At 53.7% G+C, this 17,502-nt stretch overlaps 1 protein-coding gene across 5 annotated transcripts in view; it reads left to right on the forward strand.

The window, feature by feature from the left end:
- The window catches only part of NFATC2 (nuclear factor of activated T cells 2), a 157,673-nt gene that overhangs the window by 115,409 nt on the left and 24,762 nt on the right, over window positions 1–17,502 (forward strand). For all 5 annotated transcript variants that reach the window (XM_019458136.2, XM_019458137.2, XM_019458135.2 and 2 more), the window contains exon 9: window positions 1,580–2,269. In XM_019458136.2, the coding sequence (XP_019313681.1) occupies window positions 1,580–2,269 (690 nt within the window). The remainder of the gene's footprint in view (window positions 1–1,579; window positions 2,270–17,502) is intronic.

Here is a 17,502-nt window from a genome sequence, read left to right on the forward strand (position 1 = left end):
GCAGATTATAACCAGGGCTGCAGAAATGGCCTGCATGCCTCCCAAGGCTGCCCCAGACCTATTAGCCACCTTTCCGGGATTGGGAGCCTGTACTCTGAGACTGTCGCCCAGGGTATAATTTCCATCCTGTGGCAGTTTCACACGGAGCCTCTGGGCTGCTGGAAGCATCAGACCAAGGGGGCTGTCCCAGCAGCCCCGGCTTGGCGGGGCTTGGCTTTGGTGGAGCGTGTCCACCGGTTTCCATGGCCCCTTTGGCCATTGGACCGTCCCAGGACTGACTTGACATATGCAGCCAGTGACGGTGGCCTTCAGGGCCCCCAAACGGGGGGGGGGAGGATCTCTGGGGAGGTTCTAGACCTCAGTTCAATGATCCTTGTTGGCAGAGAGGTTTTCCGTTGTGTTCTGCGGCCTTCCCACCTCGTGCTTGTGGTCAGGAGGCCTCCCTGGGCCTGGCGTTGGCACCCGCCTGTCCGAGCATGGCCTGAGCGAGAATTCAGTCCCCCAGGTCGGCCAGGGGCTGAAGCGCACGTCTTCGAAGGGCACCTTGGGAGACGATTCCTGGTTTGCTGCCGTTTGCTCTAGCTCCAGAACCTCCTTGCTGCCCTGCTCCCTGACACCTGGCGGGTCCCCCCCCCCCCTTGATGACAGTCCTGTCACCAGTTCATTCGATCCAGGGAGGGGGCTGGTTCCTCAGCTCCTGGGGCTGGCAATGCTTTAGTAAAGGCTTCTGGAGAAGCACAAGTTCCGGTGACCGCCCTAGGGAGGGAGAGGGACAGGAACTGCTACAATACCAATGGTGGTAAGAGGATAATAGCGACAACAGTAAGCCTTGAGCACCTACTGTATACCGGCCACCGTGCTAAGTACTTTCCACACGTCTCAGTTCACCTTCCCCACAACCCCATGGGGTAGGTATGCTGGTTACTGTGACCGATGGGGAAACTGAGGCTCAGGCCAGCAGGTTTCCTTTCCTCCAGAATAGTACAGAACTGACGAGGTGGACCCCACCCCACTGTCCAGTCATTCCTGTTTCCAGAAAACATCTGAGTGTCGGTGGAGTGCAAGGCATCGTTTTCGGTGCTAGGGACGCAGCATTGAACAGAGCAGACCAAAAAAAATCGTCCGTTTGGGGAGCTGACAGTCTGGAGTGGGGGTGGTTCTGCTAACGATGACACGTGAAAGACACAGAGTATTCTAGGTGATACACGTTTCCGAGGACGACAAGCAGGGAAAGGCGGTGTGAACTGCGAGAGAAGGTGGAGGGGGGGGCTGGAGGGGACTGTAACGTTAAGCCTTCGTCCCTGAGCTCTGCCCCGGGCAAGATCCTGCAGACACCCCGGGGCTGAGACGCACCTGCCAGCCGCCTTGCGACTCCCATCGCTCAGGGTAAAATTTCGGGCTTCTGAGACAGGTACACAGGGAGGCTCTTGTCCGAGGCTAATAAATGACAGAGCCCAAGGGTCTGCTCCCACCTACGTGGCCGCCCAAGGCCGTGTCCCCAGCCGCAGTCCACTAATCCCCCCGCGCCCCCCTGGGGCTCACTAAGAAGGCCCGCCCCCTGTGCTTCTCTCTCGCCCAGTCCCAGCCATCAAGACGGAACCCACCGACGAATACGACCCCACCTTGATCTGCAGCCCGGCCCACGGGGGCCTGGGGAGCCAGCCTTACTACCCACAGCACCCGATGGTGGCTGAGTCCCCCTCCTGCCTCGTGGCCACCATGGCGCCCTGCCAACAGTTCCGCTCGGGGCTCTCGTCCCCCGACGCCCGCTACCAGCAGCAGAACCCAGCGGCCGTCCTCTACCAGCGGAGCAAGAGCCTGAGCCCCAGCCTGCTGGGCTACCAGCAGCCGGCCCTCATGGCCGCCCCCCTGTCGCTGGCGGACGCCCACCGCTCCGTGCTGGTGCACGCCGGCTCCCAGGGCCAGAGCTCCAGCCTGCTGCACTCCTCTCCGGCCAGCCAGCAGGCCTCGCCGGTGATCCACTACTCGCCCACCGGCCAGCAGCTGCGCTGCGGTGGCCACCAGGAATTCCAGCACATCATGTACTGCGAGAATTTCGCGCCCGGCACCGCCAGGCCCGGCCCGCCCCCCGCCAGTCAAGGTCAGAGGCTGAGCCCGGGGTCCTACCCCACGGTCATTCAGCAGCAGAATGCCACCAGCCAAAGAGCCGCCAAAAACGGACCCCCGGTCAGTGACCAAAAGGAAGTATTACCCGCAGGAGTGACAATTAAGCAGGAGCAGAATTTGGACCAGACCTACTTGGACGACGGTAAGATGCTTTGTTTTTCTCGTCGCCCGTAAGGACGGGGCCCCAGAGCATCCCCCCACGCCCAGCAAGTTCTCTGTGTGGTCTGGGTATCTTCCTTCACCCCTTCGGGCCTCCGTGTCCTCCTCTTCCGTTGAAGGGGGTTGAGTAAGATAACCTTTAATGCCTCGCTCACCTGTGTGCAGGAATCCTTTCCCAGCAGGACTTTTGGGGTGGCCGCTTGGCGTTTTAGATGTTTCGCTACAACCACTGCAACAGAAAGAGCAAATGAGGGCAATTCTGGCCGAAGGAGTGTCCCCTGGGTCATGAACTGGGGTAGCTTGACCGCTTCCACTCTCTTTCCATTGCCGAGTTTAGGCCAAGAATAGACAAGCAGAAAGGAAGGAAGGCTAACCTTTTATTCCCGTGGAGGAAAAAAAAAAAGTCCTGCTTTATAGCCCTCTTTTGTGTATTTGGGGGAGGGGAGCGGGGAAAGGGAGGGAGCGAGCTCACTGAAAAGTGGAACATGAATGGGGGGCTTGCAGGCAGGCTCCGGGCACATCTGTGCCATGTGCCAGAGGAACAGAGACGCGCATTGACAGGAGGGAAACAGTGGGCTTCCGTTGTGGTAGCCGGGCTGCTGGGGTGGTTGGGCCAAAGGAAAAGAGGCAGGGAGGCTTTGTGCGAGTCTGTAGGTGCCCAAGTTTGTTGGGGGGGGGGGGCGGTGGGCGCAGCTCGAGGGCAGTCGTGGCAGAGTGGCCAAGTGTGTGTGATGGTGATCTGTGATCTCAGGGACGAGGGGCTGGTTGTGCTAGGGACTCACCTGGGATCAGGACAGAGAGGGCGGGGCTGGCGCACAGCCTCCCCCGGGGGGGGGGGGGGGGGGCCGGGCCGCCAGAGGAAAGAAGACAGGCGGTGTGAGTTTCTTAGTAGAAAGAAAACCTATACCCCTGGCCGCCATCCACATCCCCTGATATACCCCGAAGCCTCAATTATTTAGGAAAATTTACTCTCAGGAACCCAGCCAAGCTGTAGGAAATAAGGCAGAAAGCTTCAAAATGGCCACAACAGTTATCATAAAAACCAGGTAGTAAGCTCATAAGTAACCAGGTCAGGCTCTTCCTTGGCAGGAATTCTCTGGTGCTTACTCAGAGACTGTTGGCTTTTATTTTATGCAAAGCTTTGACAGTCTGGGGGATCTGGGGGATCTGGTTCTGGGACTTCTCACAGTTTCTACATCCTCTCTCTAGTAACACTATTGATCAAGAACTTCCCCCCCAAACACATCAAGCAACGATGTCCAGGGCCACTTAGTGTAAAGCCACGTGCCTGGCAAGGCTGACCTCAGGGTGTTGCTGTGTTAATAATTGATCTGTCTAATCCTGAATAATCAGACACAGGTTGAGTTAGAGTCACTGTGCTCGGTTTTAAAAAGGAGACCCATGTGCAATCTGTCCTTGAAAATTTTACACCCCAAGTGGTTAAGATAAAATTCGGGTGCTTATTTGAAAGGGGTTTATCACCTAGAAAACCCAGTTCGTGCAGAATGCCTAATGCGAGCGGGTAAGTGAAAGCTGTAACCAGACCTCTCTCCACGCATGCGCTTGGGGTATGGATCAGGGGTGAGGTGCTTTATAAATAAATGATGCCTGAGCAGGCACAGGTAACTTTCCCCAACTGACTCTGTGTCTGGTGTAGGTTTAGTCTCCCAGAGCTAGGAATGTGCCGGCCCCTCCCGTCTGCCCATCATCCCATGTTACAGATGAACCATGAAGATCTCTGTTAGAGACCGTGAGTTAGTCCGTGGCCTGGCTCTTGGGGACCTATCAGTGTCAAGGTGGTCATGATTCCCCTTCAAGGGTCCATCGTGGCCCCAGACCCACACAGATGCTTCCTGCTTTCACAGAAGCCTGTGTTACAGACAAAGCAGATGAGAACAGAGACCCTTTAGGGCCTCCTAAGTGCCTTTCTGAACACAGGCAGGTTCAAAGTCATGGTGAAAGTGAGCTCTTGGCAGGTTAGTAACATGAGTCAGCTTTAAGGATATCTCAGAGAGCTGAGTGTGGTGAAATTGCTTCTCCTGATGGAGACTTTTCTTAAGTACTTTCTGCACAAGCCCAATCCCATAGGATTTTAGGAGATATTCTCTGAAATGAGGATTCTGAGGCTTAAAAAGTTGAAAAAATTCTGTAAAACCAGGGTTTTTTTTGGGTAACTTGTTTACTGCAGGACTTCACAGAGCCTTTACTGCACTGATGGACATTGTAAATCTCTAAGGCGAAGGGTAGAGTACTTCCCAGAGTTTCTCACAGATAAGAGAGCGTGCAACCCCAGGGGGTGCTGTTCATATTACATTTTATGATACTCTCTGTGACTGGAATGTCTGGAGTTGTACAACATGGCAGGCCTGGGACCCCCATCCCCCGACATTCTGGGAAAATAACATGAAGGAATTTCAGAGTTCAGAAGCCCAGCACTGCTCCATCCCATATGCCTGCATTCATGCTTCTGAATTCTTTGGCTTGGCGTGGGATCAGAGCATGACAGGGCAATAGAATAATTTCTACCTGGGTGGCTCCCAAAAGGCCGCCAGGTGGCTGCTGGTGACATGTTCAGTGCTTGAGCGGCGTTGTCCCAAAGGCTGTGTGGAACCCACAGCCAGCCCTCCAGGGCGGAGGTCCCCCCGTGTGGCCAGTTGTGCCCAGCGTCAGCCCCAAACAGCCCCACCGCTGTGGCTCCCGGGAAGAACTGCGTGCCGTTTGTCTCCTAACCAGTTGAGACTTCAGACCCCTCCAGCAGATCATTCCGGGCTCCGCGGTTGGCTTTGTGGGCGCGGGACTCAGACTTCTCAGTTGATTTTGCATTTATTTCTGACAGGCGGACCGGAACCCCTGGGTCATTTCTTTAGTCCGGTTGGGAGACATCCTAGGTTTGGAAGCTCCTTTTCTGTCCTTGTCGCCGATGACTCAAAGGGTCACCTTCCCCCCAAACACATACCTGACTGCACGCACCGTGATGGCGTGTGCTCCCGGGATTTCTCACGTGCCTCTCATTTGCCTTGGGATTTTGGTGGAGCACACTTGCCTTGGAAACTTGGTGAGAGCTGGAGTTCAGTGCTTTGAGGGTCGAGGCAGGGTTCCTCAAGGTAGAGAAGGACTCGGGTCCAAAGGCAAAGGGGTCGTCTTTGAAGCTGGCCACGCCCCTGGAAGCCCCGGCGTGGGGTTACCTTCGCCTGACCCTCTGTGAATGACCCCGAGCATCTTGTCTGGGCGTCTCACCTGGCTGTGTCATGTCGTGTCCTCTTTTCATCCCTCCCCTTCTCACGCTGCATTCCTGCGCATAGACAGTCTGTCTGCCCCCCCCCCCCTTCTTGGAACTCCACAACGCGGCTCCTGCTTTCCCCACTCCGAGCACTTGAGACCTTTTCAAAAAGTCTCATTTTGAACTGGCAAAAGAAGTGAAATTCCAGGGCAACACGCACCCGTGCTCCTCCCTCTCCCTGTGCTCCTCCCCCCAAACCAGGCGCTTTCTCTTAGTTCGTTCTGAAATGGATGCTTTGCACACACCCTCCCTTGTTTTTTCTCTGTCGTCTTGTTGCTTCCGTACCCAGTTCCTTGTTCGGAAGTCCCTGGTTTTACCTGGAAAACCGTAGCAGCGAATGAATTCTTCCCTCCTTCCCTTCCTCCCTCCTCCTATCTCCTCCCAGCCCTCCCTGCCTGTAAGCCTCCCTCCTTCCCAAGGTCCCCGCCATCCTGACCCTCCTTCCCTGCCTGCCCCCCGTGGGTATTGACTAGTCGCCTACTGCGTGCCAGGCTCTGTCCTGGAACTTGGTTACACAGGTAAAGTCCTTGTTCACGTGGGGTAATTTTTGGGTAAAGGAGATAGACATTAGCAGGTGAGGGAATAAGCATATCTCAGATGGTGATAAAAGGCCATGGAGGAAATTGCACGAGGTTAGGAGCAGGAATGCGGCTGGATGCGGGTGGTGTTGGCCCTCAGACGGAGAGAGCAGAGAGGCTGCTCTGGGGAGGTGGGAACAGTAGGTGGCAGCGGCTGTGAGCTCAGAGGAGTGGGCCAGCATCGGCGGGATTTTGGCAACGTGCCATGTGATCTGATCTACCTTTTGAAAAGATCACTCTGGCTGCGTTTGAAAACTGGACCGCAGGGAGGCGAGAGGCGGCGAACAAGGGGTTTACTTCATTTCCAACAAAGCCAGATGGGAAGAGCGAGAATCCCACACAGGCAGGCGGGTTATGGAGGGGTGGCGCATTCGACAAGAGGTCGCCTTCGGTGTCCTTTCGTCGTGCGACTCTTTAACATGTACCTGGAATTGTCAAAACGTGATTAGTTCACCAGTAGTCGCTGCCCTGCCGCTGGCTGGAATGAAGGGTGGGCGGCTGCACCTTGTAAGCCGCCAGCAGGTGGGGAGGGTTTGTGCTGGGCGGGCCAGGCGAGGGGAGCTGTGCCACCGACGACACGGTCCCCGCAGAACCGGGGGCTCTCAGGTCATCGGGCCATCTCACCGCAGGCTCCGGGGTGGCGAGCCTGTGGCATCAGCCTCGACATTCAGCCACAGACGAGAGGACTGAGGGACGGGGGGAGGCTCGGGACTCCAAGGGGATCCTCGATCCCATTCTGGAAGGTCTTGGGGAGAAGGGACGTGGTCTCGGTGACCCTGGAGCCCCTGTCCGTGACTTGAGGGAATGACAGCTGGTGTCGCGTTCACGTTTGTGTTTCTCTCCGTAGAAAGAGCACGGACCAGTCTGGTTTTGAATCTGTTTCTCCGTTCTTCATGTGAACTGTTTTCAAAAATCATTTATTGAAATACATTGAATGGATTGGAGTATCTCTCTACATGTTTAGCAATTGACATATAGGCACATGCAGAAATCAGTAGCATACTTTGAATGTCACCAGCTGGGCCACCCACGTGACTACCACCCGGACCATGCCTGGCATGGAATCATGTTAGCGCCCCAGAAGCCCCCGGGTGTCGCCCTCCTGTGTCCCCTCCACCTCCTATGTCCTGTCCTGCCTCCTAACCCCAGAGACTGGTTTTGACTTTCTGTGTAAAAAGAAGTCACGGGGTGCCCCTTTGTGCCTGGCTTCTTTCCATCAGCCCCCGGCCGGTGAGATCCAGAGCTGCTGTTGGGGGTAGTTGGGGCTCATCCGTGTCATTGTCGTGGACTGTTGAGGGGACGTTGGACGTTGAGGGAACGTCCTGTAGTCTCTGCACCCACGTTTCTGCCGATGGACATTTAGGTTTCTGGTCTTAGGGATAAAACTTCTGCGAACGTTCTTGAATTCTTCCCTTGGTGCCCACACATAAGGTGAGGAGTGGAGCCCTTGCCAGACAGTTTTCCTGAGTGGTTGTACCGCTTCACGCGCCCACAACGGGGCGCGGGTGTCTCACGTGGTTGTCTAAGTGTCTGTCTCCTGGGATGCGGCCTCGCTTCCAGCGAAGGTGCCTGGCGATGGCGTGTCCGGGCCGCAGACCCAGGGCGCGGCAAGCTGGCTGGGTGTCAGCCACTGAAGCTCTCCGGACCTCTGTTTTCTCACTCGTGAAAACGATACCCCTTGCTCGGCTACTCCAACTGCCAAAGATGCATCCGGGTCTGAACTTGGAGTTGCCAGCCAAGGTCATAAGGCTCTCGAAAGACGCTCCGCCACGGACAGTCGCTCCGCTGACCGTAGTCCTGATGGGCATCGTGGCTCTGCTTCCCCTCCAGTTTCTGCGGGTGCCTTCTCCAGGCTTGCCTGTATTGTGGCCACTTTGGCCTTTTGTTCTTGTTTGTTTGACAAGAGTAATTTACGTGAAAAAGCAAACAGGAAAAGCGCTAGAGAAGGCACTGACCTGTGACTGGTTTTCAGGCAGCAAAGAAATAGCGTAGATGTTCTGTTCACCCCAGGGCCCAGCTAGTCCCGAATTTCACTTCCCCAACTGGCAGCTCCCTCCCTGCCCAGGGAAGGACGTGGCTGGGGTTGGGCGCTGGGGGGAGGTTGCTGGGCGGTTCAGTGGGTCAGGCTTCCGACTTCGGCTCAGGTCACGATCTCGCGGTCCGTGGGTTCGGGCCCCGCGTCGGGCTCTGTGCGGACAGCTCGGAGCCTGGAACCTGCTGCGGATTCTGTGTCTCCCTTTCTCTCTGCCCCTCCCCCCCCCTCATGCTCTGTCTCTCTCTCTCTCAAAAATAAATTAAAAAAAAAAAAAAAAGACAGACATGGTGGGGGAAGTGAGCATTGCTGGTCTCACGGTGGCAGCGGGTACCTTCCCGGCTACCCTGGGCCGAGCCCCTGGGGCACACTGGGAAGAACTGACCACACCACGTGGACTTCTCCATGGAGGTGGTTGCTTTGGGCCGGCGGGCAGACTTGCAGCCCACTGCATAAAGTGTGCGGCGCGGTAGGCGGCCTGCCCTCCTGCCTTCTGTCTTCCGTGTTTGGTCTTATTTTAATCTTCCCCTTTGCCATGTTCACGGCCGTCGGTATTTGCTCAGCGTGACTCTGTAGGACAGGAGACCCTGGCTCGGAGTGTCTCACTCACTTGCGAACCTTGGGCCGGTGTCTCCGCTTCCCTCTCTGTGGAGTGGAGATGATCCGCACTCCTCCCTCGTGCTCCTCCCTCGCGGGGGGCGCGCAGAGAGAATTGCGCGGGTACGTGTCACGTGCCCAGAACAGGTAGCTTGGTACAGAGTATCTGTCGGTAAATGTTAGCTGCCGTTTCTGTTTGTGAGCTTAGTGGGCTTCTTGGAGAATGTGGTTTACGTTTCTTAAAAGTGTATTTGTGGAGGAGAATGAAACGTGGGCCGTTTTCGGTTTTTGGAGAGGAAGACCCTTAAAGCCCTGTCTCCCCACAGGGCGTGGGCTCAGGTCCCACCCAACCCTTAGGTTGGGTGGTGGTCCCAACCCAAGCTTCCTTCTGGGGACCTGGGGATGTTTGTCTGTGTGAGATGGTGCCTCCCACCCGGGGACCGCCCGGGAGGCCAGTGAGCGTGGCCCCTGCTGTGTCCCGCCCCCCCCCCCCCCCCGCCCCTACAGCGGAGCACGGACCAGTGGCCCAAGTTTTGCTGGTTGTTTTATTGGCAGAGGGGCCAAAGGAGTCCTTTTCAAAGGCTCTTTACCCAGAAGCCGGACATGCCAGTGCGTGAGAAACAGGCCAGGGAAGAAAGGACAGAGGGACGCGCAGGAAGGGAGAAAGGAGCCAAGGGTGACTGGCACAGCTTTGTTCAGCAGGTCAGGAATCTTTACTGGGGCTGCCCAGTGCCCACGGCAAGCCTGTGACAAAGCCGCTCCTGTTGGGAGAGGCGTGCAAAGCCCACGGATGGCCTGGTGCTGCCGGGAGCGGCCCGTGTGCCCGGCTGCCACATTGGCCCCGGGAGGGCTGGGTGAGACACAGGCGTCCTCTCTTCTGATGAAAACCAAACAGAGTGGTTGCCTGGCCGGGCGGCCCAGAGGCCAAGGAGGGCCTGGAGAATCTGCTGCTTCCGTCGCAGAGTGGGGCTGTGCCGTTCACCGGAACCGAAGCCAAGTCTGACTCACGCGGCCGCCTTCGGTGGGCACCAACGGAGTCCAGGCCCCGACTTGAGCTCCTCGGTCAGCATTCTCCTTGAAAGTTCATTTAAAGAGGTTTATCTTTTATGGAGGGAATGTGTTCACATGCTCGACAAAATAAAAGCCTGGGAAAAAGTGCATCCAGCATACCATGGTCTTGCTCCCGCTTCTTCCCTGCCTCCTCTCCAACCTTCTAGAACAGCCTTTATCAGCCCTGTTTTCATCAGCAGCACCCTCTCCGGCCAGGATCCTTTTACAGTTCCTTCCTATCAGCACCCCCATGAAATGTCAGTCCCACGGAGACGCCGTATATCTGGTTATGCTCGGTGGCCCTTTGCGGTGCCCCCATCATAACATCTAAGACTTTTTCACTAAGAACTGATGTTGGCCCCCTTGGGAATGAACGCTGTAGAGTTTCTTTATGTAACCACAAGCAGGCGCAAGTACATCTTCCCGTTTTCCTCCTTTCTTCTACAAAATGTAGCAGATGGACGCCCCCCCCCCCCCCCAGGTCTCCCAAGGATTGGGCGGGGAGGGGGGGGCGGGGGGGTTGTGCACCTGTCGCTCGCCGTGCGTAGGGGTGGCTATGTCAGAGGCTGGTTCTCAGGAATGGGAGGTCCGGTCTGAGGGTCCAGGCCGTGATTTAGGGGCCTTTCGGCTGGAGCGTTTCTGGGGTTGCCCTGCCTGCCTTTCTTACTGGCCTTACCACTTCACCCTTCTGTGACCTCAGGCAAGTAACTTACGGTAACGGCCCCAACTCTGAGGGTTATTGTAAGAATGGAAAAGGGAGCCTCCTCGCGAGGAAAGCACTTTGGCCGGTGCCTAGTGTGCGTGGTAAGTGCTGTGGTTATCAATATACTTTCCCGCCACCACCACCACCACCACCGTCATCATCATCAACCCTGGGCCATTGCTATGGTCGGAATGTTTGGGTCCCCACAAAATTCATATGTTGAAGCCTAACCCCCAGGGTGATGCTATGAGGAGGTGTGGCCCTGGGAGGTGCTTAGGTCATGAGGGCAGAGCCTCCTAAATGGGATTGGTGCTCTTTTTTTTGTTTATTTATTTATTTTAGAGACAGTGAGAGAGATCACAAGTGGGTGACGGGCAGAGAGAGTGAGGGGGGTGGGGAGAGAAGCCCAAGGAGGCTCCACGCTGTCAGCACAGAGCCTGATGAGGGGTTAGAGCTCATGAACCGCGAGGCCGTGACCTGAGCCGAAATCAAGAGCCGGATGCTTAACTGACCGAGCCACCCAGGCGTCCCAGGGATCGGTGTTCTTACAAAAGACCTCCCAGAACTCTGCAGTTCCCTTCTGCCACGTGAGCTTATAGAGGAAGGTGCCTGTCTATGAGGAAGTGTGCCGAATCTGGTCGTGCTTGATCTTGAACTTCTCGACCTCCAGAACTGTGAGAAATATTTGTTGTTTGTAAACTACCCACTGGCATTTTTTGTTCTCGCAGCCCCAACGGGCTAGGACAGCCGGGCAGGTAGTTGCTGCGGTGTTGGCCTTTGAAAAAGAGCCCTCAGGCTGAGTCGGCCTGGGTCCTTACTACCTTGCTAGGCCACTACTTGTTAATTCAGCAAAGGACATTTAGAGTCTTTCTAGAAAATTCTAAAGTCCAGAAAACTGCTTGCCTAGAGACGAGCCTGCAAAATTTGCACGAGCTACTGTTGGAAGATCTCTCGAGAGGAAGAGAGAGAGAGAGGGAGAGCGAGAGGGAGAGCGAACGTAGGTCTGTGTACCTCCCCCAGAAGAGGAAGCATCACAGTAGAGGCGTGATGAGGTATCTTTATTTTGCCTCTCTTGATATTTTCTCAACTTCCAAGAACCTCAAATTTCCAGCCGTGCCACTTAGCCATCCTTTTATCCCAAATGATGTGCACTTTGTGTTGCCAGCTTATGTAAATGTAAGGGGCCACCTTCCAGCTGACTCCAGACCCAGAAACGCTCAGCCATCTTTTTGAAATTCTGCAGCGCAGATGTTTCCAAAGGAATGCGCTCTTGCCTTTTGGGGTCAGAAGCTACCAAACCACAAGAAAGTCCGTCCTCAGACTGGCTGTGCACTCGGCCTGCGTTCCAGAGCCGCGTCTGACCCACAGAGAGCAGGCAGGGGCCCGCCAAGAGGACCAGGAGAGCCATCACTTGGTGTGATCCCATGGCCCCGCAGTCCTCTCCCAGAACCCGCGCTTTTGACCGTTCTGAGTCATTCGCACTGGCATCATTTCCACCTCCGCGTGAGGTTACTGTCTTGTGGTAACAAGCAGCTATCCTTGTGCAGGAATAAGGTGATCAGTTAAACAAGATTTGTGGGTAGGTCAGCACCCAAACCCGCTTCGAAACGCTCTTCTCTGCTTTCCTGCTCGCCGGCACAGAGCGCGGAAGTGTTGAGGCTCACTGCCTCCCTAGCCGGTGCGCTGGGCATGCCCAGACTTCGCTTCCTGCAGGATGATGAAACAACGTGGTGACTGTTGTGAGCACAGGGATGTGGAGGCTCTTCGCTGGTCCCAGGCCCTAAGCTAAGATAGTCCAGGACTTTTGTGTCGAGAAATGCGAGACTTCACAGTATCCGCTCGAGCCCTAATTCGTTCCTGTCCCGAAAAATAGAACTTGAAAAGCGATTCAGTTACTGGAGGCTCTGAGCTAGATGCGTGGGCGTTGAGCAGATGTTCTTTCGACGCTACATTTTTCTCTCTCCTCCCTACCTTCTCCTCCATCAGTAAACCCGTTGCAGGTAAATGTAGAGCTTTATTTGCGCCGGGGGCGGGGGGGGGGGTCCCTTTAGGGAAGAACCCTGGTTGTACTCCACGCTGTAGACTTGACATGTGGATGCATCTTGTTTTTGTTGCCTTTCAGCATAGTTCTGGACTCTTGTCTTGCCCGGGGCCTGAGTTTATTTTAGCCCCAATCTCTTTTACTTTTCACCCTTGTAGGAAAAAAGAGGGGCTTTGTTCTCCGGGAATGATGAAACCATTTCCCTGGCCCTTCTCCACCACATTCTTGACACCTCTTTAATTTGTTATTGACCTGAGGATCTGGTTAAGCTGAGACTGCCTATAAAGGCAGGGTTGGGGCCCGTTTTGCCCATCCAGGATGTCAGGAGTCTTTCGCCGGGCAAAGTCACGAGCAGACGGAGGGCTGCGATTCAGGAAAGGAGTCTGCTCAGGTCCTCAGCAACCAGTCCCGCCACTTTCAGGTTTCAGGATGACATCTGCCTCGCGAGTCATCCCTTTAAACTGCCATGAAATCAGATCTCTGGCCAGGCAACCCAAGTGGAGCACTTCCTGGTCATTTTACCATGAGCGCAAAGCACCCCGACTCGATTTTATGATGGGATCGTCTGTTGCAAGTGGTTTGGACGTAAGTCCCAGGCATTCTGCAAACCAACAAATGGGTTTCATTTGAAGCCTGTTAGTTCCAGCATCCCAGGAAAGTTGAAAGGACACTCCCTGGTCGTTCGTTTCCAAAACTCTGGACAGAGCGGAGGTTCTGTTGCATAAGCTAACTCTGTGGACGACGCCTTTGAAATGTTCTGCAGCCGGTTCTTATAGATTTCTGGAAGTCGATGGTGTCTTTTGAATTCTCCGCTTTAGTGGATGCCTAAAAAAGAATTGACCCAAAGTTGATTAATGCACCCTTTCCATTTCTTACAGATGGATCGAGTTGTGGTCTGCTTCAGTACTTGGAATAGGGACGGCCAACTGGTGTTCCATGGGCTCCATTTAGCCTGCAGATATTTTGCTTGGCCCGCTCAGTATTTGAAAAAATATTTGGATTAGATGCCAACGTTTAAAACCCGGGAGATTGCACATAAAAATACAGATTTCAGGCTTTCCTTGGAAAACCCAAGAACCGGCTGCCCAGGGCCCATGGTGGCTACCTGGAATCAAAGTCAAGGCCGACCTTATGTAGAGACCACCTCCTTTAGAGCGCGTACTTGCCCTTGTCCGTAGCCCCCACCCCTCCCTCCTGCCTCCTGAAGATGGATGGAGTGTCTGTTGTTTTTTGCCATCATGGTTGTGTTCTTGTTCCTCTCGCACTTGGCCCACCTCACTCAGTCAGTGTTTCTTCCCGCACCTGTTCAGCATTTGAATTTGTGATCTCTCTTCTGGAAGCGCCACTCCCACCCGCGGCTGCCTAACCCCGCCCTTGATATATAGCGAGGCTTAGGAGGTGTTAGCTCCCTCTGTCCTTCTTCCTTCTCCCTCTCTGTTGTCGGGGTTTAAGATGTTTTTTAAAACAACCTTTTATTATGAAATGTATGCAAATATAGAGTAGCACAATGTACCCACCACTCAGCTTCAACTGTTATCAACTCACAGCTAATCTGCTTTCTTCCATACCTCCCGTCATCTCGCATTCCTATTTCATAGTAGTATTTTAAAAAAATTTTTATTAGAGAGAACATGTGCGCACACAAACTGGGGAGGAGCTGGGGGAGAGGGGGAGAGGATCTCAAGCCGACTCCAGGCCTAGCACAAAGCCCGGAGTGGGGCTCGATCTCACAACCCTGGGAACGTGACCTGAGCCGATATCAGGAGTCAGGCGCGTAACCAGCTGAGCCACCCAAGTGGCCCTCGTAGCGTTTTGGAGCAAATCCTAGACATCAAAAATCCTGGACGGCAGAACCGTATCGTTGCATGTGTAAATACGGACTATGTGTCTAAAAGAAAAGGATTCTGAAAATACTCTTAATACTGTTGGCGCATATGAAACAGTGAAAATTCCTTAATATCATGAAATATCCAGTCTTTGAAACTTCCCGGTGTCTCATATCTATCATGCAGGGTTTTTTCTTTGTTTTCATTATTTTATAGATTGTCTGAATCAGGATTCAGATCGGGCCCATACATTGTAAGTGGGATTCCTTGGTTTCTCTAAGTCAGCTTTAATCGAGAGTTCCCCCTTTAGAACTGGTCTTTATTATTATTATTATTATTATTATTATTATTAATTATTACTATTTTGCTAATTCTTTGTTTAAAAACCAGGTTCTTTATCCTGTGAAATATGTCAGTCTGGCTTTTGGCGATTATATTCCCATGTCCCCTTGTCTTCTCTATTTCCTGTAAGTTGGCAGTTGATTCTAGAGGCTTAATTGGTTCAGGTTCATCTGTTTTGGCCAAGACTGCTTTGTAGGTGGTGGTGGACCCTTTTGTCAGGAAGCACGAGGTCAGGGTGCCTCTCTTTTGGTGATGTTAGTAACTGTCGACAGCCAGCGCCCAGCTCCCTTAATTCACTGGTGTGCCGTAATTGCAAAATGGCGATATTCTAGTCTAATTCTGTCTTCCCTTCCTCTTCTGTTAGTTTGGAAAACTTCTATAAAGAGAGACATCCCTTCCTCAACAATGGTATAATTCATATAGGAAAAGAAAGATGAATGCTTGCTTCTTTCCCTTTATTTACCAGTTTTTAAAATAACGGCTTGGTTCCTCACCATCCTCCAGGGGCAGTCAATTAGGGTTTTGTACCATTATGAACTCCCAGATTTAAACATAATTGATGTTTTAACATTTTAATAGGCTTTTTGGGGGTAGTTCCTTTTGTCCTCATCATTGGATGGGAGCTAAATAATATGACTTCCTCTCCTTTCTTTCCCTGGCTTAGCAGTGTGCTTCTTCTGAGGTGTCAGGGAGGAAAGCCTCCTGCATGTAGACGAAGGGATATGATCCCCACATGCGTGAAAGGGAAATCATAAAACAGCTCTCGCATGCCAGCTGGCTGATGTTCTCCTCGAGGCATTAAGGAGTCTGGATGTGTGACTTCAGAAGAGTTGGGAGTCTGCAGGGCAGGAGAAAGTTACGTATTGATTAGGTGTACAGGACCTCCGTGAGCAGAACACAAAGTAACAGGAGCCTAAACAGGGTAGATGCTTGTTCTCTTACGTAACAGCACAGGTATAAGCAGTCTGGGGCTGGTATACTGGCCACAAGGTGCCAAGACTAGGCTCCCTCCGTCTTATCCCTTTGCCATTCTCAGGGTGGGGCCCCCATCTGCAGCGTCCAGTTTGGCTCCCGGATGGGGGAGAGGGTGGGGCCAAGGAGGAGGAAAGGCATGCCCCTTCCCTTGAAGGGCATAACCTGGAAATCTCACACATCCCTTCATCTGACACCTCATTGGCTAGAGCCCAGTCATGTGACCGTGCTGAGCTGCAGAGGAGTCTGGGAAATGTAGTTTTAAATATTTACACTTCCCAACCATAAAACCTGTTACTCTGGATGACAGGAGAGCAGATTTGGGGCCTCTGCACATGAAGCACGATGGTAATGGGAAAAGAGCTCCAAAAAGAGGTTGGGTGTTTTGTAATCTTTAACGTTCCTAGGGGTTTCTTCATCTATTCCCCAAGTATTTACCAAATGCTTCCCTCGTGCCAAGTGAGCTTTTTAGATCCTGCGGGCACAGTCGTACATGAAACGGATGGAGTCCCTGCCTTCGTGGATCTTACCTCCTAGTCGGGGAACCAAACAGTTAAATGAACATATATTTACTGTCCCATGGCCATGGCGCTATGAGGAAAACCTAAAACACAATGGGGAAAGAGGCCTTACACATCCGGCTGCTGGGATCCAGATTCAGGGAACACTTCTCCTCGGGGTCAGTCCAAGAACCCCAAGACTTTCCTTTACTGTCTTTTCGCCCGAATCAAGTTTCTCAGCCTCGACACTACGGACGTTTGGGGCAGGATAACTCTCTGTGGTGGGCGCTCCCCTACCCACGGCAGGGTGTGAAGCGTCATCTCTGGCCTCCACCCACCCGACTCCGGCAGTCCACCTGCCCTGCCCCAGTTGTGACAGCCAAAAACGTTCTCAGGATATTTCCAAAAGATCCCCGGGGGTGGAGAATTGCCACAAGTTAAGAGTCCGAAGGATTTAGCGCCTGATTCTGGCAGAAACAGTGCCTTCATCATGTTGCATGCTGACCAAACTGTGCGGTTTTTTGGCTACACGGGGATCCGCTCCAGAAGAAGCCTGTTGTTTGTAGATGGGAGAATTCTTACATCTCCCCGGGTGTGTAAAGCCACCAGGAACTAGTTTCTCGCTGTGCACGCTGGCTATCCTGGTGAATGCCCAGGACCGTGGCTTCAGGGTCAGATGTCAATGAGTAGTTGTAGTCAGAGAAGCTTGACTTGGAGCCTGCTTTGCCTCCTCCTTGCTTGTGGTGTTGGGTGAGGCATGTGTGAAAAGCCATTTATAGACTGTCAAGTGCCCCACAAACAATGGGGGAGGGGAGCTGGCAGGGTGGGTGTAGCCTCCTTTAGCAGGGGCTGGTGGGCTGGCTGCTTCAGGAAACTTCCGGGAGACCTCTTAGTTGGGCATTTGCCTTCTTGGTTTGCTTCTAGTCAACTGATTGCCCATTCACTTATTCCTTCTTTGAAAAGACATCTGCTGCCATCCTACTGTGTGCTGGGCTTTGCGCCAGGTGCTGGGACACAGCAGTGATCTGTCGGAAATGGCCCCTCTTCTGACAGTCTCTAGAGAAGAAAATGCTAATCAGAAATGAACCAGTGGGGCGCCTGGGTGGCTCAGTCGGTGGGGTGTCCGACTTCGGCTCAGGTCACGATCTCACGGTCGGTGAGTTCGAGCCCCGCGTCGGGCTCTGTGCTGACAGCTCGGAGCCTGGAGCCTGCTTCCGATTCTGTGTCTCCCTCCCTCTCTCTGTCCCTCCCCCACTTGTGCTCTGTTTGTCTCTCAAAAACAAACAAGAATTAAA

The sequence above is a fragment of the Panthera pardus genome, unplaced genomic scaffold (assembly GCF_024362965.1).
Source record: "Panthera pardus isolate Hobbes unplaced genomic scaffold, ASM2436296v1 HiC_scaffold_25, whole genome shotgun sequence".
NCBI lineage: Eukaryota > Metazoa > Chordata > Mammalia > Carnivora > Felidae > Panthera > Panthera pardus.